Source organism: Opisthocomus hoazin, chromosome 3 (genome assembly GCF_030867145.1).
Source record: "Opisthocomus hoazin isolate bOpiHoa1 chromosome 3, bOpiHoa1.hap1, whole genome shotgun sequence".
NCBI lineage: Eukaryota > Metazoa > Chordata > Aves > Opisthocomiformes > Opisthocomidae > Opisthocomus > Opisthocomus hoazin.
The window spans coordinates 27456578-27483284 of NC_134416.1; the positions used below are offsets into that span (position 1 = coordinate 27456578).

At 42.7% G+C, this 26707-nt stretch overlaps 1 protein-coding gene across 5 annotated transcripts in view; it reads right to left on the reverse strand.

Annotated features, from left to right (window-relative positions):
- Positions 1 to 23856, reverse strand: part of CPQ (carboxypeptidase Q) — a 171690-nt gene extending 147834 nt beyond the window's left edge. The window contains exons 1-4 of one of the 5 annotated variants that reach the window (XM_075415820.1): positions 23685 to 23856; positions 21139 to 21228; positions 20503 to 20665; positions 2098 to 2558 (exon numbers count right to left, since the gene is read on the reverse strand). In XM_075415820.1, the coding sequence (XP_075271935.1) occupies positions 2098 to 2524 (427 nt within the window). In that variant the 5' untranslated portion in view covers positions 2525 to 2558; positions 20503 to 20665; positions 21139 to 21228; positions 23685 to 23856. Of the gene's footprint in view, positions 1 to 2097; positions 2559 to 20502; positions 20666 to 21138; positions 21229 to 21325; positions 21341 to 22469; positions 22573 to 23684 lie in introns of those variants that run through there. The other 4 variants (XM_075415819.1, XM_075415817.1, XM_075415821.1 and 1 more) reach the window with 4 other exon arrangements.
- Between the last annotated feature and the right edge of the window lie 2851 nt (positions 23857 to 26707).

Consider the following 26707-nt stretch of genomic DNA (forward strand, 5'->3'; position numbering starts at 1 on the left):
TAGGACAGGCGTTTTGCTGAGCAGCACACCTTGCAATTCTCCTGCCCAGAGCGGCTGGTGACGAGCGGCTCTCACCAGGCGTTTCCGTCAGCCAGGCAGCGGTCCAGCGATTGGAAGAACAAGAGCCAAGAGCTCATGAGGGACCAGCTACCCCTCATAACCTCCTCAAGCACGAAAACCTGTCACAGCTTGCACAGAGTAAGATGAGACCAGCAGAAATTGTAACAGCCACGAAGAGTGGGATAGATTTTATGTCAGAAGGTAATTTAATCAAAATGATTCCACCAAGTGTGAGAAACTGCACGCTCTTCTGTGAGAGATCTCATTGCCATGCAGTCTTCTAGCACCCACACCGCACCTCTTCAGAAACATGGCACATATCAGAGGAAAGTAAAAAGGTGAGTAAGAATAATGTGGGTTTTTTGAACGTTACTCTGTATAAACCAGTGATGGATAATACAATCTTATCTTCCAAGACAGGTACTAGCCTGACCATTCAGTCATCAGTATATGATGATCTTTACAGATGAAAAAGAAGGACACAATTAGCCTCTGTGAGCATTTTTAAACATGTAAATTCAGTATCTCTCTAAATGAAAACAGGAAAACCTAAGAGTAAGACCAGGCAAGTGCAAATAACTACTCAGCTAAGGAAGGGAAGCAAAAAACAGACTTCTCGGGGTGTGAAGATGTTCATCAAGATTAAATTGCAGGTTCAGTAACATTTGCTCAACACCAAAAACGCCATTTCAATTTTAGCTTCCTTTTTAGGAAGCTTGGAATAGGACTGGAAAGGATAGCAAGTAACTTGCAGGTTTAACCTCTGCTGTAAATACTCTCCTATCAAAGCACTAAGCCTTAGACATATCATGATATAAACAGGTATTATTAATGGTTTTAGTTGTTTTGCATTTTAGGCATGTCTTTACCTCAATATGACAGAAATATCTCAGATAAAATTTACAGTAGCAGCTTCCCAAACCAAGTGAGATTTATTCCAAACATATCTTAAATTCCCCAGTTTTACTTTGTTGTGTTTTGAAGGACTATATATTTTTTTCTAAACAAAATAGCTTTCATACGTTATTTGTTTTACTTCAAACAGAAAGTTCACTATCACAAAAATTTACAATTCCCCCCCAAAATTACGAGTATCATGTCACTTTTTATTTCCTGAACTAAATTTATTTTCTCATAAACGAATAAGAATGCTTTTGAAGCAGTCTAGGAATAAGTCTATTGTTATTTATGGAAAGCAGTCACAGAAGAAGGTTGTCATCCAGCCTTAAAATAGCAACCCTGAGGAAGTCTCACATCAATATGTACAAAAAGAGAATCTTATAAATCATTCCATTTGCAAGCAAGCTAATATTTTGGGGCTCAAAACACCTGAAATTTGCTGAGCCCAGCTAACAATCCTTCTTGTTCCCAAAGTAACGTATCACACATGATCCACTACATGTCAACACACAGTTCAGAACCAGTGAGCCAAGGTGAGCATGAGACAGCGAGTGGACAGAAGAGGGAGGAGGTGGGCAGAAGGAATGGACAAAGAGATACCAATTGCCACACGTAGCAAGGGGCTGGCACTTTCCAAGCTCAGCATGAGATTCTCCTCTTCTTCCTGGTGTCTTGTTTTTGCCAGAGTGAAGTGCTGAGCTTGGCAGGACAGGGCACAGCAACAAGAGCAGAAATCGCATGTCAACTCAACACCTCATGGAGAACTTCTCTGGCCAAAACACGAAAGAAGGGCTGGAAAACCACAGATCACAAGAACAAGCTGACCACCAGCCTCAGTGGAAGAGCAGAATCTTTGCAAATGAGGCTCAGCAGTGTTAAACAAAAGGGTATAGATTTAATGGAGAGTTCCGGAATCAACTGTAATTTTACAGGCTGGCTCATCTAAACTGAATTAAAGCGAACTGCATCATTCATAACCACGCCACACAGAAAAGTCCCCCAAAAATAGCATCTTGTCTTGCAGAACTATTATAGCAGGAAGAAAACATCTGTTCATCCATTGAGAGAAGATGTAGGGGTGTAATACAGTTTGGCACTAAAAAGTAAGTGATACTTAATTCCAAAAGGGAGAGTTACCTTCTGGAGGAGTTGCAACACTGCTCCCAAGTCCCAAAATAGCCATGCTGTGATTCCTTGGTTCCAGCATCATTGCGAACTCTTCTCCTCTTTCCCAGTGTGGTACCTTCACAGGCTCCAGATGCACATTTTCCAGTCCGTCTTCCTGCAGGGCACTGAACATATACTTGATGGCTGCATCCAGATTTTTTGAACCACTGATTCTAGGTCCTACGGTATCGGCAAAAACTGCTAATCTCTCATAGGATCTGTTTTGAGCTTTTCCATAAACAGCAAGATCAATAATAGCTTTAGCAATATCAGTATAGCCAGCTATCTCAGTTTTAATGTCTTCAAATGTTTTTGGGTAACTGTCATCTCTTCTCAAAGATTTCCCATCACACTGTGATAATAAATTCATGAAAAACATTAAGAATATGTACTTCATATTGTCTTCTTTTTTCTTTTCCACAGATGGTCTGCTGAAGAGACAAAAAGAAAGAAAAAAAATTTTAAAAAAAATCATATGGCTATCAGCAATACTTTTTGTTATTTGGATTGGCAGACAGACCAAAATGAAAAGAAATTAGTTTATCATGAAAATGCTTTGATCAGAACTGGCAGGAAAGTAAACGCAACTTGGAGACACAACTATTGAAAGCAAATGAAAAAGATACTTAGGCCACTGGACACAATCTTTATTGTGGTCTTCAGAAACATCCTGGGAATGCTGCATCTCTTTAAACAATCACATCCTTCACTGAATCAAAACCCAGGGCTGTTCCCATCCAGGAGGAGCTTTGCATCTCCTTTCTTTTAGAAGCAGGATTTGCCATAAGTGCCAAATCAAATGTCTTCACACAAAACATCTGGACAAAAAAAATTCCTTAAATCATTCATAAATAAAAGTGCTCCTTGATCTCTAACTTCATAATGAGGAAAGCACTTTCTATTGCACTAGAAAGATGTCAGAGCCATTTAGATCCAGTGCCCCCAGGAAGAAAGTAAGACTTTTTTCATTGCATAAAACCATGACTACCAGAGAAACACAATTTCTTATTAATTGGTGTATCTCTTAAGGACTGACTTCAGCAGCAAGGTAGAGAGGTGGAATGCCAAGGGTGCTGATCCTGTGTTGAGTACCAAGAGTTATTTTGTTAACACTTTATAGTTTATCCATCTGTCGTGGTTTAACCTGGCACCTGGCAATTAGGAGCTGACAGCCACTCGCTCACTCCCAGCGGGATGGGGAGGATAAATGGACAAAAGGGGAAACTCATGGGTTGAGATAAAGACAGTTTAACAGGACAACAAAGGAAATACTAATATTATTAATAATAATGATAACGAATATGCAAAACAAACTATATGCAATACAGTTTTTCTCACCACCCGATGACTGATTCGCAGCCAGTCCCCAAGCAGCAATCACAGAACCCAGAACTCGCAGATTTTGCAAATTTTGCCAAACTACCAAAAAAGATCGAACCACCGGAAAAGTTGGAACTCCCAGCCAAGAGAGGATTCAAACTCCTGGAAAAGGGGAAGAGCAGAAGAGCCTCCTGCCCCCTGGCCAATCCCCATTCCTAAACTGAAAGCAACAGCCAAGCTGGCCAATGGAAATATTCCATACCGTAGATCACAGAATCACAGAACAGTAGGGGTTGGAACGGACCTCTGTGGGTCATCTAGTCCAAGCCCCCTGCCGAAGCAGGGTCACCTACAGCAGGCTGCACAGGACCTTGTCCAGGCGCGTCTTGAATATCTCCAGAGAAGGAGAATCCACAACCTCTCTGGGCAACCTGTTTCCATCACCCTCATTTTGAAGAAGTTCTTCCTCATGTTCAGCTGGAACTTCCTCTGCTTCAGTTTGTGTCCATTGCCCCTTGTCCTGTCGCTGGGCACCACTGAAAAGAGCCTGTCTCCATCCTCTTTGCACCCTCCCATCAGGTATTTATACCCACCGACGAGATCCCTCCAAGCCTTTTCTTCTCTAGGCTCAACAGTCCCAGCTCCCTCAGCCACTCCTCGTATGGAAGATGCTCCAACTCCTTAAATATCTCTCTCTTGTACAGGGGAGCCCAGAAATGGGACACAATACTCCATGTGTGGCCTTACCAGCGCTGAGCAGTGGGGAAGGATCACTTCCCTCAAACCACTGGCAACATTCCTCCTAATGCAGCCCACCAGGCTGTTGGCCTTTGCCACAAATGTACACTGCCGGCTCGTTCAACTTTGTATTCACCAGGACCCCCAGATTCTTTTCTGAAAAGCTGCTTTCCAGCTGGGCAGCCCCCAGCATGTACTGGTGCATGGGCTTGTTCCTCATCAGGTGCAGGACTCTTCATTTCCCCTTGCTGAACTTCATGAGGTTCCTGTCACCCCATTTCTCCAGCCTGTCGAGGTCCCTCTGAACATCTGCACAACCACCTGCTGTACCAGCCACTCCTCCTAACTTTGTATTATCTACAAACCTGTGGAGGGTGCTCTCTGTCCAAGCATCCAGATCATTAAAGAAGATATTGAAAAATACTGGACCGAATATTGACCTCTGAGGCTCAGGTCTAGTTACTGGCTGCCAACTGGACTTTGTACCAATGGTAACAATCCCCTCAGCTCGGCTGTTGAGCCCATTTTCAATCCACCTCACTGTCTGCTCCTCCAGTCCATATTTCATCAGCTTCCCCAAGATCTTATGGGAGACAGTGTCAAAAGCCTTATTAATGTCAAGGTAGACACCATCCATTGCTCTCCCCTCATTTACTAAGCTAGGCATTTCATCATGGAAGGTTACGAGGTTGGTCAAGCATGATCTCCCCCTTGGTAAATTCATGCTGACTACTTCCAGACACGTTCTTGTCCTTCACATCCCTCAAAATTATTTCCAGGATGAGTTGTTCTGTATCTTCATGACTGAGGTGAGACTTACCAGCCTGTAGTTCCCTGGGTCATCCTTCCTGTGCTTTTTGAAGCTAGGTGTGACGTTTGCTCTCTTCCAGTTCTCAGGTACCTCTGCTGATGGCTATAATCTTTGAAAGATTATTGAGAACAGCCTTGCAATGACATCAGCCAGCTCCCTCAGTACTCGAGTGCATTCCACCAGGGCCCATGAACCTATGGATGTCCAGTTTTCTCAAGTATTCCCTGGCCTGACCCTCTTCACCAAGTGTAACGCTTCCTTGTTCCAAACTTTTCCCCTGGTGTCCAGGACCTGAGATTTCTGAGCGCTGGTTATACCAACAAAAACTGAGGTGAAGAAGGTATTCAGTTCCCCAGCATTTTCCACATCTTGTGCCACCAGGTCCCCTGCCCACTCAGCAGGCCCACCTTTTCCCTAGTCTTTCATTTGCTGCTTATGTCCTTATGGAAGGTCTTCTTGTTGCCCTTCACATTCCTTGTTAGATTCAGCTCCAAGTGGGCATTGGCTTTCCCAAACCCATTCCTGCATGCTCACGCAGCATCTCTATATTCCTCCTAGGTCACCTATCCCTGTTTCTACCTTCTGTACGCTTCCTTTTTATGTCTGAGTTTTGCCAGGAGCTCCTTGTTCATCCATGCAGGCCTCCTGGCATCTTCACTTGCCCTCCTGCTTATTGAGAGGGACTGTTCCTGAGCTTGGAATGGGCGACACTTGAATATTAAGAAGCTTTCTTGGGATCGTCTTCCTTCTTCCGGGGCCTTATCCCACAGGACTTTCATCAAGCAGATCTTTGAAGTGGACAAAGTCTTTTCTCCTGAAGTCTAGTACTGTGATCTTACTTTTTGCCCTGCTCTTAGGATCGTGAACTCCTTTATCTCATCGTCACTGCAGCCAAGGCTGCCTTTGACGTTCATACCACAACCAGCCCTTTCTTGCTTGTATGAGGTCCAGCAGAGCACCTCTTCTTGCTGGCTTCTCTACTGCCTGTGTCAGGAATCTCCTCCATTTCTTATAACCTGCTGTGGTGACCCTCCAGCAGATATTGGGATGGTTAAAATCCACCAAGAGCATCAAGACCTGTGAATGAGAAGCTACTTCTAGCTGTCAAGGCCTCATCTACTCGTTTTTCCTGACCATGTGGCCCATAGCAGACAGCCACTACAATGTCACCCACCTTGGTCTGCTCTTTAATCCTTATTGATAAGCTCTCAGTTGACTCATCATTCATCCCCAGGCAGAACTCCAAGCACTCCAGCTGTCCTCTCACATAATGGTCAAGTCCATCTCTTTTTCTTCCCAGACTGTCCTTCCTAAAAAGCCTATATCCATCCATTGCAGCTTTCCAGTCATCTCCACGATCCCAAAAAGGTCACAGCCCTGCAACTGCACACAGATCTCTAAATCCTTGTATTTATTCCCCATGTTGCGTACATTAGCGTACAGGCACTTACAAGCACAGATCCGTCAACAGAAACAGAAGAGGCAACTCACAACATTTTTGGGAGATCTGTCTGATCAGCTCCCAAGAAGGGGCGACGACCCACCAGGCACACATTCATAAGATGTCAGCTGAAATGCCAGCTGTGCAATGCAGAATTAAGACACAGAAAGAGTGAAAGGATTAAACCACATTTCCAGAATCCAAAAACCACCAGAACAAAAAAACCCAAAACCCAACAATAAACAAATCCCCCAAAAAACTACACATACAAAATTTCTGGAGTCATCAGGCCCAGCTCATATGATAACCAGCACAAACTGCTAGCCTTTCATAGGTCATTATGAGTCTTTTCATAAACGGCAAGTTAATACAATAGTTTTAGCAATACAAGAATATTAAGCTATTCTCCTTAACTCTTCAAATGTTCCCTAACTTGAGATCAAGACAGGAAAAATTCTTCACAGTGAAGTGTCATTTTACCAAAAGAACAACAAAAATAATCTGTGATTTCCTCTATGAATGACAAACCTATCACACAGATTTCCTCTTTCTCTGTGAGACAGACAGGGCAAAGGTCTTACACAACCAGGAGCAGAAGACTCAGGTTATCTTAGGACACGGACAGAAAACTGTAAAAAGCCTTTTAAAGTCTGAGTTACTGTTTATTTGTGGTTATACTACACAGAGAGCATCAGTATATTTTTATTGCTAAGCTCTGTACTTTCCCTATGTTCCTTCTCTTTGGACCAGTTAATTACACGCTCATAGACATCCTCCGCAAGAGACATCAGTAATTTTCTCAGGATGACCACGCTCATTTCCTGACTTTTGCCAAGCTCATCATCCACAGAGAAGCAAGCAAGATAGTCTGATTTGTGCCATAAGACCAATTCTTGCTGAGTGGAGTAAGACAACAACTTTGTAGAGTTAGTTTCAAAAACTTAAGGTTTGGGGTTTTGTTTGCTTAAGAGTTTGCAAAATCTACCAGACAAAGCTGATCCATTTAGTTGTTAAACAGAAAACATAGGGGGGTTGTTTAATTAGCATTGGCAACCCCAGGAAGCCCCCAGCTACCAATTTCATGCATTTTTTTCAATGGAGAAATGAAACCACAGTCATCACATTTCCCTTAACTAAGAAATGCTTCCTTTGCTCTTCCTGGCCTCGTTCAAAACCAGCAGCATCCTCAGTCCAAAGGCTGCCCCAGAGGAGCTGCATTTAAGAGCCGCACTTTTTCGAGGAATTTCCCACTGAATACTGAGAACAGACATGTTTCCACAGCTTTTGTGGACATAACATACTCCCACCACACACAGTGTTTCACTGCCACTGCGCTGTACGAAAAGCATAACTGAATTCAAAGCCTGGGCAAGGACACAAGAATGGGAACGTAATTTATCATGTTTACCTTGAACAGTCCAGCACAATCTGTCCAAAAGCTTGGAGCATTCAGAAATAGTTCTCTGCTAGGTAAAGTAGCGTCATACTCACGTGGACTGCAATACAGGAATCACTCCACTGCTAATTCAGGGAAAGAACAGCACATCTGTTGTCCCTGTCTCTGCAACATTAACTTTACCACCCCACTGAATCACCTGGAAAAAGAGACTACTGAGTTTTGCACATCTCACTAGTTAGACTTAGCAAATGAACATTGCAGTGCCAGCCAATTTTTAAAAAAAATAATAGGACAGTCACAGTTGTTTGATGCATTTAATTATTCAGTGAATTTCTTCCAGTAGAAGTTTAGAGCAAAATGATATAGGAAGAAAACATATTGTGAGGAAGTACAGTCCTTTCTCCCAGCCCTACTAATGCATCTCATTCCATGGCTCTTTAAGTAGAAAATAACCATTTTCTAAACTAGGGATAAGAATCTGGGATTCCCCTTGTCCTTCCAGGAGGCAAGAACGCTCATCAGAAGGTTACAGTCCGTGTATTTTATTTCTCTGACCTTATAAGTCTTGCACGCATGGAAGGGACACAGAGCGGTCCTGTTCCAGCCTTGCCTGCAGCCTCACATTTAGGATATTCTCCTAAACAGTGAAGCTCTCAACACATCCTACATCTCCCACCTTTCACTTCTTCAAAGGGAATTCCAGTCACTGGCATACTAGGCAAAAAGTAGAAACCACCATTGCTCCTATTCCCATTTTGAGCCCTTCACACACTAGACACTGTATGCTTATGCCAGACAAATTTGGTCTCTTCAGAACTTCAGCACGGTGCAGGGCTTAATCTTCTCCATCTTACAGGGTTATGTAGGCTTTCAGCTTTGCAGGATGAAAGACTACACCAGAACTGTTTTTTGGACAAAAGAACCACAGAAAATCTGTGGTCCAAAATGAGTACAAAGCTAAAAGGCAGTAACGTAAAATGTTTCCAGCTCTTAGCTTCAGGTGAAGTGCGTAGAGGGCATCCAGTATGGCAGTACCTGGATCTCTACATTGAAGGAAGGACATGGTCTGACTATAGTCCATAGAGGAGAGAGATTTCTTCCTGCAAAATCCTAGCAGAACATTTCAAAGGGAAGGTCTGGAGCAAGGAAGACAAACCCTCAGTAGAGAAGACCAGGTTAGGGAGCACTTCAAGAAACTGGACATGTGTAAATCCATGGGGCCTGATGGGTTGCACTCACAAATGCTGAGAGAGCTGGCTGATGTCATTCTGAGGCCACTCTCAACTATGTTTGAAAGGTCATGTCACTCCTATCTCCAAGAAATACAAGAAGTAAGATGTAGGGAACTGCAGGCCAGCCAGTCTCACCTCAATCCCTGGCAAGGCGACAGGAGAAAATCCTCCTGGAAATTCTTTCCAAACATACGAAGGACAAGAAGGTGAGTCAGAATAGTTAGCATGGATTTACCAGGGGCAAATGATGCTTAATCAATGTGATAGCCTTCCAGGACAAAATTACTGGTTTGGTAATGATGGGAGAGCAGTGGATATTGTCTGCCTTATCATTAGTAAGGCATTTGACATTGTGCTTAGGGAAGCTGATGAAGTACAAGCTGGATGAGCAGACAGTGAGATGGACTGAAAGCCAGTGGAACAACCAAGCTCAGAGAGTTCTGATTATTCGTATGAGCTGTAGTTGGCAGTCAGCCGTCAGTAACTAGCAGTGTCCCCTAGAAGTCAATACTTGGCCCAGTACTCTTCAACTTCTCCATTAGTGATCTGAATGCTTGGACAGAGTGCAGTCTCAACAGACTTGGAGATGACATGAAGCTAGGAGGAGTGGCTGATGTATATTACAGTTGTTCTGCCACTCAGAGTGAATGGAGAAATAGGCAGGCAGGAACCTAATGAAGTTCAGCAAGAGAAAACGAAAAGTCCTGCATCTGGTGAGAGCTAACGCCCATGCAACAAGACAGGCTGGGGCCACCCAGCTGGAAAGCAGCTTGGCAGAGAAAGACTGTAGGAGTCCTGGTGGACACACTGAGCATGAGACTGCAATGCAACCTCATGGCAAAGACCAACAGCCTGGTGTGCTGCACATTAGGAGAAGCGTTGCCAGCAGGCGGAAGGAGGTGATCTTTCCCCTCTGCTCAGCACTGGCGAGGCCACACCTGGAGTATTTGTCCATTTCTGGGCTCCCCCGTACAAGAGAGATATGGACATACCAGAGAGAGTCCAACAAAGGGCCATGAAGATGACTAAGGGACTGGAGTATCTCTGCTATGAGAAGAGGCTGAGAGAGCTGGGACTATTCAGCCTGCAGAAGAAATGGCTATAAATATCTGATGGGAGGGAATGAAGAAAACAGAGCCAGGGTCTTTTAAGTGGCGCACACCAACACAACAAGAGGTAATGGACACAAACTGAAATATACTGAATTCCATCTGAACACAAGAATGCACTTTTTTACTGCGATGGTGGTCAAACACTGGAACAGGCTGCCCAGAGAGACTGTGAAGTGTCCGCATGGGGAGACATTCCAAACCTGACTGGGCATGGGCCTGGGCAATCTGCTGCAGCTGACCCTGCTTAAAGGGGGTTTAGACTACATGAGCTCAAAAGATGTCTTCCAATTTAAATCTGTGATTTACAATATGAAAGGAAGCCACAAACACAAGCTGAAGGGATTTTAAAAATCAAGAGAGAAAGGTTCTAGGTATGTAGAAGAAAAAGAGAAAATAAAGGCAGGAAATAAGCCTTTTCCATCTCCAGTGAGTAGTATAAGAGCATGAAATGTACAGCACAATGCTCTGTTGGTAATACAGACGGTGTTGTAAAAAGATGCATTTAATACTACCTAAGCAGCTACTTTAAGGATGCTTCCACCTATTGTCTGATCCATTTGTCCATAACTGACTACTGTCTTTGATGCTAAGGGGCAAGATCATTGGGATCTTTATCTTTTATGGTGCCCTTATATAAAAGAGTTTTAGCACACACAATCTGTAACCAGATTAACTGGTGTTACCACCATTAAAATCATTACAACACAAATTACTTCAATGCAACCGATGGAAAAGAATGAGAGAAAGAGGATCAAAAAATCTCAGATGAGAACACTGTCTACAGCGATCAGATAATTCAAAGAGGAGCAAAGGGAACAGAAATAAGATAAACAAAGCTAGAGCAATGCTTCTTCTACAGTGTGGCAAAGTTTTCCCAAAATCCCAGTTGAAAATACAGACAAAAGGATAGAGAGAGTTCACAAGAGTCATGGTCATGAGAAATGAGGAAAGAAAACAATAAATTGAGGATATTAACCACTTAATTGCTAGAAATCTGCTAAATCTGCAGAGTATCTATCAGTTTCCTAACCATGTACCATTTGATTTTCCTCCAAGGAATGTAGGAAACCTTGAAATCACACAGTGGTTTTGATAACATTAGAATAGACTGAATAGCCCCAGGGTAACAAACTCACATGCTGCAGAGTGATGTCTGATACATTTAATAGCATCTGAAATAATGTTTGTTGTGACAGCTGTGGTGTAAGATGGCTGGAAGGCTAGGTGGACTTGCAAAATTAGGAGGAGATCTCTGCTTAAAAATAAAGTAATAGAATTTTTCCATCACTTAGAAAGATAAGGGCGGGGGGGGGGGAACAACAACAACTTTATGATCTTGACGAATGAAGCCGAAAAGCAGACGTTCCTCAAAGACTGCTTTTCCAGAATTGTCAAGATTCCTCATCTGGGAGAACGTTTAATCAGTTAGAAAATCTTTGCTTTGGGAACACTCACAGGCAAAATTATCATTTATATTACAAAGTCCTTAAAATGAGCCTTTTTACATCTAAAGCTAAGGAAAGGAAGAGTACAACACCATGTGGACATAAGACTTTGTATACAACACAAAACCTTATTACTTGGACAAAAAAGATTAAAACTCCAAAGGGAACACCAAACCATGAGCCTTTACTACCTTCTGAATAATATCTTGATTTGCTACAACTGAAGATACGTCCTGAAATCCTTGAAAAGATAAGTGTGGCCTAGTAGTGTATGACCATATACACCCAGGTAGTGATACTGACTTACGTGGACAGAATAGGAAGTGAAATGTTTAAAGAAGGCTAAGAAAGTCCAAACATGCCCAGAGACATTGCAGTCAAAGCTCCCCATGTGGCAAAAGGAAAAGTTCATACCCTATTTATACTCTGTATGGTGGAAGTACTATAGCTTAACATAGGAAGGAAGCAGTAAAAGGAACCACAGTTAACTCTTTCCTCACCTGTAAGCCTCAGAATAGTGACAGGCTACCTTGATACAATCAATAATTATTCAGTAGCTGCTGCTAAAAGCGATGGCAGTAATCCTGAAGAATCACACTGTAATCCATGTGCAGAGCACTGTATCAGTAAAGCTAGAGAAACGATCAATCTTGTACTTCCCTAAGAAGCAGTGACAGCCAAGACAAAAATTATGTGGGTGAAAAAAAAAAAGACATTACCACCAAACAATGCCTAGGCCATGCAGCAGCTGATATTATTCTTAATGAGCATTCAAAATACAAACAGTTCTCAAAAGGGAGGACATTATCTTTTCAGAGGCAAAAGACAGGAAATCCGTGGGATTTTTCAATGAGAACAACTGAATAGAACAGAAATATTCAATGAAAGAAAGGCAGTTAGGAAACAATGACACCAAAATACACAACGTTGTTCATAATACAATGATTATCAAAGTACCGAGCTAATGCCAGCTTGATGGTGTTGAAAGACAACTTGGGGGGCGGAGGGGTAAAAGCTGCTAAAGCTGTTGGATGGACATTGTAAGAGGAGCAAAGCAAGTTTCATTAACAACTGTCAGTGCATGGACGTCACTGTCACAAGTTGGTCTGCCACTCCTATAAAAGCTGAAAGCCATTAAAATGCCAAGCATCTGGGACTTTCAGGCACTTCTTGGTGCTCCTTCAAGCAGCAGTCCAGCAGAAGGCTGTTCAGTCCTACAGAAAACATGTGTGCTTTATGTTGCTCCAGATTTTGGCCAGAAAACACACACACATTGAGTGTCTCCTTCCAACAATTAAATCTCAGTTTTAAAGGTGACTACACGCTACTAAGTGTTCGGATATTTGCCAAAATGAACCACCAAAATAAGCAACCTTAGCTACTAATTATGTAATGGAAGTGCAACAGGCCAAATTTTCTGATGAAGTGACCTGTCCGGCCTTAACAAAAATTACGCCAGATGATAATCTCATCTACATACATCATATACCACTCTAGAATAACAAACTCTTAAATTAAATTCTCAGCATTTCATTACATGACAAGAATAATATTCCTCTACAACCACACACCTACAAAGCATTTTTTGCTTTATATATGGAACAAAGTTTTTCATTTTAAGCCAACAAGTTCAGAGAAAAATTAGGTACATTATTAAATGCTTCAAAGAAAAAGACCAAAAAAGGCAAGACCAACATTTTCATAAGTATCCAACCATTTTAGCTATTTTACTCCATACACCCATGATCTAATTTTACAGACTATAAGCAGCACCACAAGTCCAAATTAAGTGAATAACTATTCAGCATTGCAGAACATGACGAGATATGTAAGAATATCGATAAATAAAATGTCCAGATTAAAATAACGGTAACTTTTTTGAACATCTTTTTTGTTAGGTTTTTTCATAGTCTTTCTCTACAGTCACAAAAAACTATGTTCCCCTCACTGCTATAGTATCAACGTTCAAGTGGTTTTGTGAAGCTGAGAAATCTGCTGACCATATTACTAGACTTGTTCAGAAAACTGATATTCTAGTCTTTTGCCTCCTTACTGTAAAATATGTCCACTGAGCCTTCCCTTTCCAGTGCAACAAAGGATGAATTTGTAAATACATATAGTTGTACAACTATAAGAAAAAGGCACAGCATCAAGAATTTCTCATTACAATTGACAGAAAAATGATCTTTATAATGCACACATTTCTTCAGTTATATTAAGGGCAGGAAAGGATATTAATTTTCAAAGGTTATGTTATAAAGTATGTCGTTTACAATTTCATCATGTTCAGCAGGGCATAATACTGGTGCTCAAATATCATACTGTTCTCCAACATATCAACATCAAAAACAAATTGCTACAGCTCAGTGCCAATGTACAATTGAGGCCACCATCCCATTGCAGACTGCACTGCAACCTACAAACAAAAGCAAGATTTTAAAGTTTAAACATAAAGAATCAAGGCAAAGAACAGACTGGAAACAAGACAAATATACTTTACCTAAAGAGCTTGAGAGAAAACTGGTTTTCAACCAATTCTGAGAAATAAATTAGCAAAACCAGACCTCTTTCTGATGTTGAGCAAAGCTCCCACACCATTTCTTCATCAAAGCCACTCCCCAGTGCAGCACACGTTTGATCATGGAGCACTACAGCTACCATGTACAAGGCGGTTCTCATCCTGCATTTAACTTGTAATTACTTCTTACTGCCATTTAAGAGACAAAAAAGTTATCAAACAATTTTTCTACTGCAGAACAAAAAAAGTCAGTTATGACAGCGGACATCTATCAGTACACAATTTTCTGTGTAGACAAAACTTCTGCTTGAGAAAATACATATGGGGAAGCCCAGATGTATAAAATTTTCATGTGAAAACACCTCAATGCAAAATTTAAAGTTCTTTTTGAACACTTTGTTCTTAAACATACACCTCGCTACCACCAGCTATAGCGTCTTACAGGTCCTTTGGTTTTTAACTGGAGAGGCACACACTGCTCCGAACTGAAGAATAACTAACATCTGAACAAACACCAATTTCTTAATACCTTTTGATGAACTACCATTCTAAGCAGACATCTGAAAAAGAAACTTGTCCCTGAAGCAGCGAAAAAGTGACACCATAAACCCACACAGAGGTTCAAAGTGGACTCGAGTCTAAAACTCCTTTTAGAGGACTGTGTTTCTTAATATCAGTATCACAGCAATATCACCAGCAAAAGTAGCTATATTAGCAAATTGTATGTCCAAATCCCATTCATGTGCTCAAATTAAAATATTTAATTGAGTGTAGTAGCATTGGACTAATGGCATCACAGATTATAAACTAAATTTTCTATTTAGTAAGCTGCTTACACTGAATTATCTACAAAGCTAAGTGTACAATATGCCTACAGTATAGTTTTAAAGTTCAGGAGTATCAGTCATTGACCTTGATCAGCATTTTTCAAGCGACCTGAAGCTGACAGTTTCCAAAAAGTAATTTTTTTTTCAATTTGTCATCAGGAAAAGTCTTCAGAAAAAGATGAGAAGAGAATAGAATAGATTTTAGATAACGTTTTTAATATAGGTAACTGTCCAAGCAAAAATAAATGCCTTATTCTTGCACAAGTATACCTTCAGAGATACCGTAGAACACACAAGCAAAAATTCCAATAGCAGCTTCAGAATAAATGAAAAAAGTACCCCTGCCAAAACATATTCTCAATACAATTATTGTTTGAGTATCATCGTATTAAAAACATAAACAGAGATCCATCCTTTAAAATCCTCACAGGCTCTTTGTTCTAGCCGCCAAACTATCTGTGCTACCATTTGGTTGATCCAGATGCTTAATAGGGTCTTGAACGCGACAGTACAAAAGCTGATACTGCACTTGAGTGCCGTGCTCTATATACTACACCCAGAAAGTACAAGAGGAAACAAAACAGCCAAAAGTTTCCTCCTAGGTCGTAAACACTTCTGCACAGTTCAGACTGCATTAGGCAAAGCTGACACACAGATGTCAGCTCCCAGCTGAGTGACTGCACGCAGGGACTTCAGCCAAGCAGAGGCCAGAAAGCCCACAGCTCCATTTCCAGACCCCACCAGCTCACCCCATCCTTCTGCTATTGCATGTGACCGCCACAAGCTCCTTCTGAGTCTGCTGGAGGAGTTATGCCTGGACCACAATACAAAGTAAAACTATTTACACACTTTAAATTGCTATTTAGGTACAGTGTTATCACACCGGGCAGGGAGCCCTCACATTAGGACACCTCTGGCTTTTACCCTACCTGCTAAACAGCCCTCTGCAAACACAGCTTTGGGAACACCGCCTTGAAGTGCTTCTAGTCACAAGACCAATCATTAAGGAGACAAAAGCTTGCAGAATCAACCCACTTAGAGGACTTTACTTTGACTTAGCTATACATGGTGATCTTCAAAACCACACATTTGCCCTTCATAACTCTGTAAAATTCAGAGGACTTTAGCCACAGCATGACTAGGGAGACCATTTAACATTCGGTCCTCTGGTGTTACTCATGTGAGGAAAAAATGGAGCCCCTGACCCCTTCAGTGAATTCAGATGGTGCCAATGTAGTCTTTTCATGAATTAAATACAATTCCAAATTAAAATGAAACTGGTATTGGAGCATCACTTACACTTGGTTTTGATTTTATCACATATATCAGCTTACAAGCGGGGGCAACTGATGAGGTGGAGTTCACATGAAGTTACAACTGCTTCTTCCCTCAGAAGCAGTCAAAAAGTCGTCTTCGGCTTCTCTATAAAGCTCTGTTCCTTTCAGGATGACAGTCTCACCATATGTGCCCACACCTCCACGGGTTCCACATTAGGGTCACTCCTCAGAAAGCTCTTCTTTGAAATCATTTGGAAGCCAGGCCAGGAGGTAAACAGTGCTTTGAGCAACGTATCAGCCCTGCTCCCTGACAGCAACTTCCCAGTTAACCACTGGAACAGATCTGACGGCAACACTAATCCTACACCCCTTAGTTCAGGTTTACCAACAAGTTCTACTTGTTGAGTACAAAGTACTTAAACACCTGGAGAGCAGGTGAGGTCACCAAGAAGCCTGAATTTCTTAGGTTTACTATCCCATTTGATTCCTAGATTAAGCTTTTTCTACAGAAGTTACCTTCTGCTTTCAGCTGAGCTTGCACAGACCACTACCCACAGCTGCAGGGATGCCTGCAGCTAACAGCCCTGCTGTTACCTGACCACAGCTGGAAAATGTTTTCCAGGAAAAAAGCTAATATTAGCTCACTTGCATCCTTCCTGTGCCACTTCTCTACAGGGACTGAAGATGTTAGGCAGCATGTATCATTTTGATAATTTTGGGAGGTTGCATTAGACAGATGCCTACTCTAGTTGTTATTATTATTATTTATCCAGTATGCATCTGGTTTTTTATACATAGTTCACATACTGATAAGCTCTCAATAGTTCTTTTTATGTAACATTCTTCAAAGGAACTTTCCCATGCTCCCATTCCTGTTTGCATGCTGCTCAATTGGGCTCCACGTACTGGATTTTCAGAAAACAGTCATCTGAATACATTTAATTCTAATACCAACACACTGAGAACAGAAGCGATGGAGAAGTGCCATATCTTCCAGCATTACATCAATGAGAAAAAGCCAAAGGAGATAAAGCAGCATGTGAAAGGGTAGAAAAAAAATCAGAAAATATGACTACTACTCCCCCAAAAGATAACTGCTCTGACTTTGATAAACCCTCCATGCCTGCAAATGCATGATGGTGGGGCTGACAAGAGTGTGGCGTGTAACACAATGATGAGATAGCTGAGAGTGCTGCACCACAATCACAAGAAAATGGTACCTGTTTGAAAAAAACAGAAAAAATACAAAAAAAAACCCCACAAGCATTTCATAGACACATATATCACAGCGGTTAAAAACTGTGTGATATAGTTAACCGCTGGGTTCATCTCCTGACTTAACATCAGGATCAGCAAAACAGGATTCACTTTGTACAGGATTTTTTATGCTTCTACTTTATATAAAACTCGCCATCTGATCCGGATGGAAGAAACATAGGATATGTCACTATTGATAATGATGGCTCGTCAAACAAAGCTTAAAACATACATTGACTTCTTTCCACCTAAGAGCTTAAACCGTAAAGTAATTTTCACAAATTTGTTTCACAAATAACATCAGATGGGAGCGTATGATGGGGAGGGATCATTTCTAGCCATACCAAAATTTCCCTACTAGAGAAAGCATAATCTCTTTTTCGCTTATGAACACAACTCAACATTGTTGCATCAAAAGGATTTTTTTTACTCAAAACCTATATTCTGGGCCAAAAAATCAGACCTTCTTTGAGCAATGAGAGGACTGCTAAGAGAAGCACCCTTAGCCCTGGGAAATACCTCTTTTTCTGGGGGAAAAGACTTGTGAATGAGTTTTCAGCTCACCTATTGCTAGATGTAAACACAGAAAGATAATCATACCATTTTGACCACCTCTTCTTCCAATGAAAGGAAAAAATCATTGTCCCAATCAAACTTTAGATGCGAAGTGGAAGACGCCGTTGTCACCTGCTATTAGCACAGAAAACTTTTAAGAGATGTTCTGACATTCAGCATAAGCTGTTCCCTCAGAGTTTCTTCCAGTTTGACTGCTTTCCCCTCTCTCATCACCAGATTTGCTGGAACAGTCCAAAATTGGACAACTACCAAAAAGCCTCATAGGATGCACCCATATCAGATATGCTGGGTTTGGCTATGTCAGGTCTTTTTAATAATCACGACTGTAGCGTACACCAGATAGCACTGCAAAGCAAGATGTATCTGCTGACTTGGGTGGCATCACTTGCTGGAAACAAGCACATCTGTCCTCATGCAGTCACTCTTTGAAAGGCAGCCACGGAGAGATTCCTGCTACCACCTGTTCTGGAAGTTTTGGGGTTGGACTAGATGACCCACAGAGGTCCCTTCCAACCCCTACTATTCTGTGATTCTGTGATTCTGTGATTCAGCCATAACAGCTAAGTCCAAAATGAAGCATGAATCACAGACCTTAACTGCGGTAATAATGTGTATTAAAGTCCGCGTAGGTATATTTTACCAGCCTATGGACTGGGCAACAGAACGTTTGGACCAGTTGTGGCCTAAGTCCATCTAGGTCCCAGCTACAGTGGCTCTGCCCTCCATTCACTTGTACCAGAACCTCATCCATACGGTCAGGCAGCAAGTCGGTTCTGGGAACCAATCCAGTGAAAAACATTTATTCTTTGTTTGCAGAAATTAATCATGAGCATCAGTATCAGTATGTTACTGCCAAAGAGAAAATGGGGACGTACTACTCGAAGGAAGAGCGGACCGCGGCAGACCCTGCAGCCTGACGAGCAGACAGCACTGCTCTTCCCACCACCTCTGCTACCTGGGTGAGAACCTCTGGCCAAGGGACAGACGGGTGGCTGCGGCGGAAACCTCTGCAGCTGCTGCAGGTAAAGCAGACAAGGGCAGTAACTCACAGCCTGCACTGATTTTTCCAAGCCTATTCCTGAGACTTTTTTGCTTCTGAAAACACTCTAGAGATTCCTTACCCAACAACTATTTCAAGACAACCAAACTCAGCAAGTAATTAAAGTCAAGCTGACTTTGTTTTCCTTCTAGGTTATCGCACAGTGCATCACTGAGGTAGAAATTGTCTGCTCTGTGTATTTTTCAGCAGCATTGAATACATTACCTGAGATTAGTAATGTACTTTTCTGCCTTATCTAGTTGTCATAAGAGAAAATATTAACAGCCTATTGCAGTATACGATCAACCTTAAAGAAATTAGTAACTTACAATTCTTTTTGCTTCCAAAGCAATAAAGAATTTCATTAAACTAAAACTCCAAGAAGTGTTTTTGCAGTCTGCCACGGAAGAGCACTCATGTTTTGTATGGGAGAACATGATCAGAGAGAGCACTAGAAGGTGAGCCCTGTGATTCAGAACAGTAAAAATCAGCACAATCAGAAACGCTAATCTCAAAACCTCTGGAGAGCAGAAGGGGAAACCATTACAGATAAATCAAATTTATGCTTTGGTCTTCAGAAGTTACAGATAAAAAAGGTGGATGCTTTCCCAGCGGAGTCCGTTGGCTCAGATCTCATTTTAAGGCCTCAAAAAAGCACATTTCTTTCTCAAATGTGTATTGGCACATGTATAATATTACTTCAGCCCCTTTTGTGGGGCTACTTGAAACACAAAATTACTTTCGACTCACTTGTCTTACGTAAATTCACAGTCAAATGCATCCTCTGAAAAAAACTAACACAAAAATTAAAGACACAGGATATCAATATACATGTAGCAGATGAAAGCTAGAAAAATTCGGGGAGGGCGGAAGAGTGATCTCACTCCCTTTCACACAGAGTGCGCTAGCAGGAAATGTACTAACGCGACATTTGAGTAAAAGATCAGACACCATAACCAGCAATTGGAGAAAGAGAACCAAATCACACGTATACCAGAACTGTTTTCTCATATCAGCACTAAAACAGGCTTCACAGTGATGGCAACAACTCTCAGTTGCACAAGATGCTAAATCTGTGGGGTCACAAAACAGGTCTGGGCAAATCCTGAGCTGGTGGAAACTGCCACTGTTGTACTGAACACAGGGTGGTCACTCAGGCAAGTCTAAAACAAATCTTAGTTGCTTATATTTCCTGTGATGTAAGAAATGCCTATGATAGGTGACCTGAGATTAACCTCCTCTCACTATATCATAAAAATAATTAATTTAAAATTTATCTTAGACAATTAAGAGTTGAGATAAATTTGATCAGAATTTTTCTTTTCTAAAACACCGTTAACATCTTATAAAGTCAGGTTTTAAGATCACAGGTCTTTTACATACCTCTGACTGCAATGGGTAGTACGGAGAAACGTTTTGCCAAAATGTATAAACAACTTCTTTGAGATGTATTTTAATCTGTATGTTTGTTCATGAGATACTTCTACCGAATTCCTCTTTGGCAGCCACAGCACCAAAGGGTTTTTCAGTTTTTGTCTCACATCCACTATGGAGAAAATTCATCAGACATATCTCTGTTAATTAGATTTAAAAGACTCTGAGAAAATACTACTATTATTTATACCAGGACAGAAAAAGAGAATCCAAATGAGCTGGGTTTCTCAATGCTCTCCATTTTAAATAATAAATAAATAAATAAATAAGCAAGTCCCCCATCACTGGTCCATCCTCTGTCTCAAAAAAGAAATCAGGTCTCTTGTAAGATCAAGGCACCCAAAGTATCATGTTTAAAACTACAGGCTAACAAGGTTAACATTTTTCTCAAGCTCACATAAAATTTTTATTTCTATTGTAAAACCAAAACTAAAAAGAGTAGAGCATTCTCCACAGATTCTGTCAGAAACACTGACTTAATGAAGTAATTGGCATTTAGGAGACTGCAAATTAGAGCTAAAAATTCACTATTGCCATCGCAGTGAAAATGTAAGTGAAGCGGGGTCAACTGAAAAAAGAACTTACATTTGTTTCAGCACTTTGAGATTATTGCAGACATTTGGTAACAAAAACGTGAAAGATTACTGCACTGCAGTTTTTGACAGATAATATTTCCTGTCGAGACAGAAAAGAAAGAACTGTAGAGCTTGAAGATTGTAATCGTTTCATACATTTCTACGCACAAAGTACTTTTTTAAGCAAAATATTTCACCCCTGCAGCTGCTTTCTCTTAGATGTACTGCCATCCTTCATCTTCATCCTCCTACAACTGGAAAGAAAGGAAGAAACGACATGACAAAGTTTTCAATCTTAAAACAAGAAAGTCTTATACACTATAGCAGGAACAAATAAAAGAATCCCATGTGCATGATGATTTTGTGCAATTATATCAACAATAAGAGACTGTGTAAGTTGTTTCTTTTCCCTATTTGGCATTAAATACATGCAGGCATTTGCAAAACCATGTCATAAAACAAATAAGAATTTATATGAGCTTTTACTGACAGATGTCTCCCAACAGGGGTCAATGCCAGGTTGTTCTTCCCCAGCCCAGATTTGCAATCTGTTCTTATCTGATTTAGTATCTCATTGTTCTGCTGTTCAAAAGAATTATATATATTTTAAACACCACGAAACAAGATTGGGTAAGACAAAGGCTTAGTATGAAGCTAAAGCTGCAGTGGCTCTGATCCAAGTTTATCTGCACAGACTTCATCTGGAAGACTAAAGTTTGGGTAAAGTAAAACTGACTGGAAGGCACAAAAGAGATGCTACCCAAGATAGAGAGGATATATCTAAAGAAATGAGTCAAAATTTACAAGGAAACAAGGGATGTAAGAACTCTCATGGATATGGCAGGCATTGTAGGATTTCTTTGGGGAAAGAAGTGTTTGAGGTTTTATTCAAAATAGTAATCTAACAGACAGCACATCAGACAAGAATGGAAGGTGATTTTTAAGAAGTGGTAGTAGGCAAGCATGTGAAAGACTTTTAATAAAAGCTTTCCTCCTTGCAGAAAAATAACCACAGCAAAATCAAGGCCAACTTTTGTCACCCTAGCTTAAATCTTAAGAATATCTCAAGCTAAAACAGAGAGATACATTCCAGGTAGATGTAGATGTAAGCATTCTTCCATTCTCATACAGGGAATCTGTTCTACAGTCATACCAAGGACTGCTTTATAAGAAGAAACACCCACACGCTCCCCTTTCATCCATAGATTATAACACTCTTACAGTCTTTTGACACAAAAGGGTGGGCAGATGTGGAACTACCTCCAGAAATAGCAAGACTTTATCTAATTTTAAACAGAGTGAAAACCACAGACAGACAAAATTTTGAAAATCAAGGCTTACAAAACAAGAAAGCAGGATTTCAGCTGTTGCATGTGCATGACCCTCTCTCAGCAGGTCCTTGGAGTGCTCATGCAGCACTTAGGAAAGTTAGGTCCCAAAAAATCTGAAGTTTGAAGGAAGAAACAAGTAATCAACAAGCAAACAGAAATCCGGTGCTTATATTTTTAATTTTCTCTTCAGTAGTTCTGAACAGAATTGTAACTTGTCAGACACAACCGCTAGATTCAAAAGGCTCCTCTGTATCTAATGCTTCCTTGGTAAAATCTGATTCAGTTTACAGAATTCACATTTATTGATTTTTTTTAATCTCATTTTTCTCTCCCTCATAGATATTCTAGTACTCCTATAAAATATGTATATGCATATACATGTGTATGCAAATTGTATACACATATACAAAAACGCCTCTCATACACTTTTCCCTCTCACATCAATTTGAAGAAGGTAGTCTTTGAAGAACAAAGTCCTTTCAAAACAAATCTAATGGCCACTAGTCACTAGAATTTCCAACCCAGCTGCACCAAACCACTTCAGGCGCCGGGACCTCTTCCCCACGAAGCAACTCAGTACCCGATGTACCCCTGTAGTATCGCTAGGTTTTACGCGCCCGCAGCGGCACCGCTTTCGGACCAGCACAGCTCCTGGCGACCGGCTTCAGGCCCAGGGCAGGGCGCGGGGCCTCGCCCAGCGCCGGCTACGCAGCCCCCAAGCACCGGCGCGACAGCCAGCAACCGAGGGCCGAGAGTTGGTTCCAAACTGAGAGGAGCGAGCAGGCATCACTTGGCACGCCATGGGGCATCCATGATCCTGAAGGGCGACCAAGCCGGCGCCCGGCCGCTGCGGAGAAGGGCGGGAGGCCGGGTGCGAGGCGGGTCCGACGCCAGGCCAGGGGGCTGCGGCCCGGCGCCCCGGGGCAGGGCTGGCCCGGCCCAGCGGCCGACGGGCCCGTGTCAGGGGGGGACGCCAGCACATGGAGCCAGCCCTCGGCAAGAGGAGGAGAGGGCGCCGAGCCCCGCCGAGGCGCCGGGGACGGCGGCCTGCTGGCCCCCTCCTCGCCCCCAGCCCCGCGGCGGAGCCGGAGAAGCGCGGCCCCAGGAGAGCGCGGCGGGGAAGCCGGGCAAGCGCCTCCCCCCGGGGCCCTTCGACCCCCGCGGGGAGGAGGAGAAAGAGAAGGAGAGAAGCAGGAGGACGAGCAGGAGGGGAGCAAACACGCACCTTCCCCGCACAGATCGGGCAGCGGCGGCCTCCGCCCGGGGACGGCAGCAGAGGAGGAGCCGTGGCGGGGGTGGGAGGGGGCGGACCGGGACCGGGACCGGGACCGGGCCCCGCTGGTGTCGGTTGCGCCGAGGCCCCCCGAAGCCGCCTCGGGGCCCGGCCCGGGTGCGTTGCGGGCGTCCCTCCCTCGCCGCCGGGCCGGGCCGGGCCGGGCCGGGCCGGGCCGGGCCGGGCTGGGCTGGGCGCCTCGCAGGGAGCCGAGGTAGGCCCCGCGCCCCTGGCAGGGCGGCCTGCCGCGTCAGTAACGCTGCCCTCGTTCAAATAAAGGCGTGTTTGTAAAAACACTTAGGTAAATGAGTGCAATTTCTTCTGCAGATAAGATCTTAAAAGTGCAAACACGGGGCTTCATCTGCAAACACTTGCACTGAAGCTCTCGGCTGGTCCTATTTAAGTCAGCGGGACTATGCAGGGAAGCGTTCAGGATCAAAGCTCTTGGTGCTTTTCCAAAAAGCTGGAAGACAGCGGACAGTTTCCCTCTAATGCTCAACACAGTATTCCAATACTCATGAACTTTCTGCCTAAGTGAAACGACTGCGACACTGATGAGCTTCACGGGCGTGTACCTTGAGGAGGGTTTGAAACAGGCGTTATCAGAAGATAATGGCTGTCTCCCTGCCAACCGGACTCCTCCACCCATTTATTTGAGATGACTCTTCTGCATTTCTTCTCTTTTTCAGTGCCCAATCCTGACGGTACATTTTTTCAGTGGGGGCTGTGTCCTCCGCTACACGGATGAAGGAGCGACGCAGCAATGCCTTCCACTCAAACTGCGGCAGTCCTTGAGAGCCCTGTGCCGCTGAGGGTAACAAAACAACTATTTAAATAAAAGTTACACAAGTAGTGGCTCTTAGAGACCTGTCTACCTGTCCCTCTCCTATGCATTCTGTATATTCTTTACATATGGTGCCCTGCAAGCTCTAAGCGTCCATCTGGGACTGTATCTCCAGGAAGAGATTGTACACAGTGATTAAATAGTTATAAATGTGTCGCTGTAAGTCATGCAAGAAAATATTCCATCCTCAAAAGTTGGCTGTTGCACCCACAGCATCTTGAACTTAACCACCAATGTACAGCTTTCCTTTTTGCTTCCAACAAGAGACAGAACATAGGACAGGTCCGCATGAACGAGCTCATGTAAAACTGTGCTTGTAGTAGTTGGACTTGGGATTTTGGTTGATTCCTGAGAATAACTCCTTCTCTCTTTGTTTGCTCCCTTTAGAATTAAATCACTTCCCAAAACTGGTTTCCAATTAATTTATCCTGAATTAGCTTCCTTTGTTAATCCTTCCACAGCCAAGGAGGCAGAAGGATGAGTGATAATAAGCCATCTTTTTTTCCCCATAACCAAATAGTCAGAAGGGTGAAGAAATCCTGTCATGGCTGTCATCAGTCCCAGGTCAGAGGGAGAAGAGCACACTGCTCATGTCTTCTGTTGTCCTTGCCTGAGCAGCAGTATGTAAGAGCAAGTAAAGAGACGTAACAACAAAACCTGGAGCTCCACCCCCCAAGCCTCTTCAGCCAGCAACATGCAGGAATCTGTTTATTGGTTTGAAACATAACAATACCCACTTGGCCTCGGGAAAGGCATTTCCATCACACCCATCTCTTACATTATTTTCTCATATTTTGCATTATTCACTAAACAGCTTCAGGACTTTCGGATTGCTGTTCTTCCCTCCTCAGGATTGTAATTGTAAATCAGGGAGAGGCTAGAGCTGAGGAGACATGTGCTTGGTTTCCCAGAGTATATAAACTACTGTGCTGGGCAAAATCCTAGTGTGTGTCCTCCCCCGCTTGAAATCACCTGTGTGATCCATCCCGCATACTTCTGAGCTCATCTAGACTGTTCAGGTGTTTGAAGGTCCCCATATGGATGTATCTTTACAAGATTGCTGTGATTACACTGGTAGCACCAATGTCAGAGTCAAGAACTGAATATTCAAGAAAGGGATTGGATATATGTAAATGCCAAAAATAATCAGAATTATCTGATTGTAACTTGGTGCTTCAGGGAATAAGCCGGTATCTAATTCCTAGAAAGAGAAAGCATAGAATCATAGAATCATAGAATGGTTTGGGTTGGAAGGGACCTTAAAGATCATCTGGTTCCAATCCCCCTGCCATGGGCAGGGACATCTTCCACCAGACCAGGTTGCCCAAAGCTCCATCCAACCTGGCCTTGAACACTTCCAGGGAGGGGGCAGCCACAGCTTCTCTGGGCAACCTATGCCAATGCCTCACCATCCTCATGATGAAGAATTTCTTCCTAATATCTAATCCAGATCTGCCCTCTTTTAGTTTAAAGCCATTTCCCCTTGTCCTAGCGCTACACACCCTTGTGAGAAGTCCCTCTCCATCCTTCCTGTAGGCCCCCTTCAGGTACTGGAAGGCTGCTCTAAGGTCACCCCGGAGCCTTCTCTTCTCCAGGCTGAACAGCCCCAACTCCCTCAGCCTGTCCTTGTAGGAGAGGTGAAATCTAATGTGAGGACAGAGGACACTTCTTACTGCTGGATTTTTTTCACCTTCTATTATACAGTAAACAAAGCAACTGGTAGAGTGTGCTGTTAGGCACAGGACACTGCCTGAACGGATCCTGACCCTCTTCTGCTAGGACAGTTGCTCGGTGCCATGCTTCTCCCCGCACTTTGGGGAATGGGGAGGATGGATGATGCTGTTTTGCTGCGCTTTGTTTCTCCAGTCCGTTTAGGTTGCATGGCTTTTGGACCAAGGACTGCTTCAGTGGAGCTCCACACTTTACTGAAGTCTCTAAAATGTGACTGTATTAAAATAATAATAAGAAATCACAAGCATATTTGCATACTAATTATTATGCAAAGTGGGGAGGGGGAAGGAACAAAGTATGAGATTCCTTTGAAAAGCTGCCAGCACAGGTCCATACACAAAAGGTGTTTGAAGTGGGAGCCCGCTCTACCAGCCTGAAGGAATTACCGATATACCAGCTT